The 2,681-nt window shown below is 47.5% G+C and overlaps 1 protein-coding gene across 1 annotated transcript; it reads left to right on the forward strand.

Moving 5' to 3' along the window:
- Nucleotides 1-1,622: 1,622 nt before the first annotated feature.
- On the forward strand, nt 1,623-2,084 carry LOC140219824 (uncharacterized). The gene has a single exon (XM_072289782.1). It carries the CDS (start codon nt 1,623-1,625, stop codon nt 2,082-2,084), a length of 462 nt encoding a protein of 153 aa, XP_072145883.1.
- Nucleotides 2,085-2,681: the final 597 nt, after the last annotated feature.

A 2,681-nucleotide genomic window follows, 5' to 3' on the forward strand; every position in this document is an offset into this window, starting at 1 on the left:
CAATTTTAGCATACCATTAGCATCTCAAATACTTACCTGCACTTAGCCGTTGTTGTACATTGTACCATATATTTGTAGAATCGAATGACCATGAACATTGCTACCATGAATTTTCACAGTAACCAACGCTGTTGTAACGCGCAAAATTGTGCATATGTGTGTGACCTGCTGTCAAACCTGTCGTTCGCGGGGGATGAGACCTTTGTCAGGCTTTATGCCTTTAGTCTCAGTCTACCCTCGTTTGAATGAACGAGAAATAAAATTCAAATTCAAATTCAAACGACGGAGCATATTTTATTAGAATGTGAAGACGTCTACCCAGCGGTCGATTTAGGCACCACTGGCCTCCTTGAAGCCCTTGGGTTCAGCGGGAGCAGTGGTGAAGCAAACAGGTCCGCAATAGACATTAGTAAGAGGCGATTGGAGGATTGGTGGAAGCAAAGTAGGGAAACGACAAAAGACGGAGACGTACAAAAGCACAATTCGCAATAGGGGATCAGAAAGTTTGGACGCGGTAGTTCATAGTGTTTTTTTTTTCTTTTTTCATTGGTTAACCTAGGTAGGATATTAGGCAGCATAGTAGCAAGAGCTTGGTGGCGCAACCCACCGCCCCGTTCCAAAGGGGACGCTCATAACATCCATCCATCCACGTCACGGAGGAAAAGCTGGGCCCCAACTCGCGCGGTCGCGCGCGGCCGCAGCCACCACCTGACTCCCGCTCCTCCCGCTAGGGGCGCTGCGCCGGCGCGTGACGTCACGGACCGCGCTATGTGCAACGCGCGCAATATGCAACGCATTCTTGGCTTAACCAAGCTAAGCCTGGCCATTTTTATTTATTTATCTATCTATCTATCTATCTATCTATCTATCTATCTATCTATCTATCTATCTATCTATCTATCTATCTATCTATCTGAATTACCCTCAGGGAGTGGCTAGAAAAAAGACAAATACAGGCATGAGTCGCTCCTAGTTATAGAGTATTAGCTAAAATAGTTTACAAGCTTTGTTGCATTCCTAGGTATACAATGTTAGTTAAGGCACACCGAAAAATATAATGATCAACAATGGAAGTGAGTAATCCAGGAAGGTGCTTCCAGCCGTGTGAAGTACGCGGAATGAATGACGGAAGGCAGTTTCTCGTACGGTAAAAAGCGATGCCAACTTTTTGTGCGTGATAAGTGCCGAGAGAAATAAACAAGGGGGGAATAAGAATGTCATTATGAACATGGGGCTGTCAAAAATTTTGTTAAATAACAGAGACAAGAACATTTACGACAGGAGGTGAGTGATACGAGCTGCAATTACTTTGTTTTATTTGGGTTACGCTAGCGAATCGATTATAATTACCAAGAATGAAACGGACACAGTTATAGTAAACTAATTCCAGGGAATAAAGTTTTCACTGCTGGAGTCCCAGATGGATACGGCATATTGAAGGGTTTGTGTGCTATATCGCTATTAGGCACCTATGTGCATATTTTTTGTGCAGAGTTCTTACCTAGGTATTTTCGCCGTCTCTGGTGATGGAACATATCATTATCAAATAAATTTTCCGTTCTTCTTTATTCACGTTTGAGCGCTCTAATCTCCAACGCGTTGCAAGCAGCGGCCGCTACTCCATGAGTGTGTGGGGAGCAGTGCCTAAAGATGGCCTTGGACCGCCGGTTCGTCTGGAAGGCAGATTCAATGCTGAAGCTTACTGCGACGTCATCGCGAGCATCATGGTGCCTTCTGCACTCGACGGTTCATTCCCCTACTGCCTCTACTACTTCCAGCAGGACCGCAGCCCCATACACATGGCGAAATCGGTAACGTGCCTGCTCGAACAGCTTGGAGTTATGGTCCTGGAGTGGCCTCCTCAAGGAGCAGGCATCAACATCTGCGAAAAAGTGTGGGGTGCCATAAAGAAGGCACTTTCGCGGCGGCCACTCCAGTGCGACTCCCAGGATGCTTTGTGGGCCGCTGTGGAAGAAGGGTGGGGGCGCCTACGCACTTCGGACTTTGCTGCCCGGCTCTTCGACAGCAATCTGCGACGAATGGCAGCTGTTGTGGCCGCTGGAGTTAATTTCAATAAGTATTAGAGTTTTAGAAGAGGGAACCTATTCGTTACCTGATTGAAAGACGCCAGTGCGCGAGCGCAGGACGACTACACCTCTGGGGTAATTGTTCGTCTATAGAGCCTTGCTATTCTCCTATCCGCCTAACCGATACGGTATCCCTATTCTAAAACTCCATGTTTGTGCATCATGAGGCAGCTGCAGATTTCTCATCTCATGCACCTCACCGACATATCGGCAAGGCTTCCATGAATGTGTCTCCTAAGTGTGGTGCTGCAGTTACTGTGAATAAAGCCTTCTTGTCTCCGCACGGAGAATGCGCAGATTTCAGCGCACGTTTGGATTCACGTATAAATGCTCCCGACTGTATCGCCTTTGCGCGATCATAAACGACGTGACCTGTTTTCTTGGACCGGTCGACCTTTATTCGCACCGCAACCAGACGTTGATAAGACGCAACCAGACGTTGATGACAGGAGCAAAATCAAAGCGCTATAAGGGAACTATCAGCGCTCGCTTCACCCACGTGGGCGACATCCTCTCTCGCCAGAGAAACCGCGCTGCGGCAGTTGCGATCGGTGGTGAGTATGAATGTGGCGCTCCAGTGGCAAAGCAAGAAAA

The sequence above is a fragment of the Dermacentor andersoni genome, chromosome 1, assembly GCF_023375885.2.
Source record: "Dermacentor andersoni chromosome 1, qqDerAnde1_hic_scaffold, whole genome shotgun sequence".
NCBI classification, from domain to species: Eukaryota; Metazoa; Arthropoda; class Arachnida; order Ixodida; family Ixodidae; genus Dermacentor; species Dermacentor andersoni.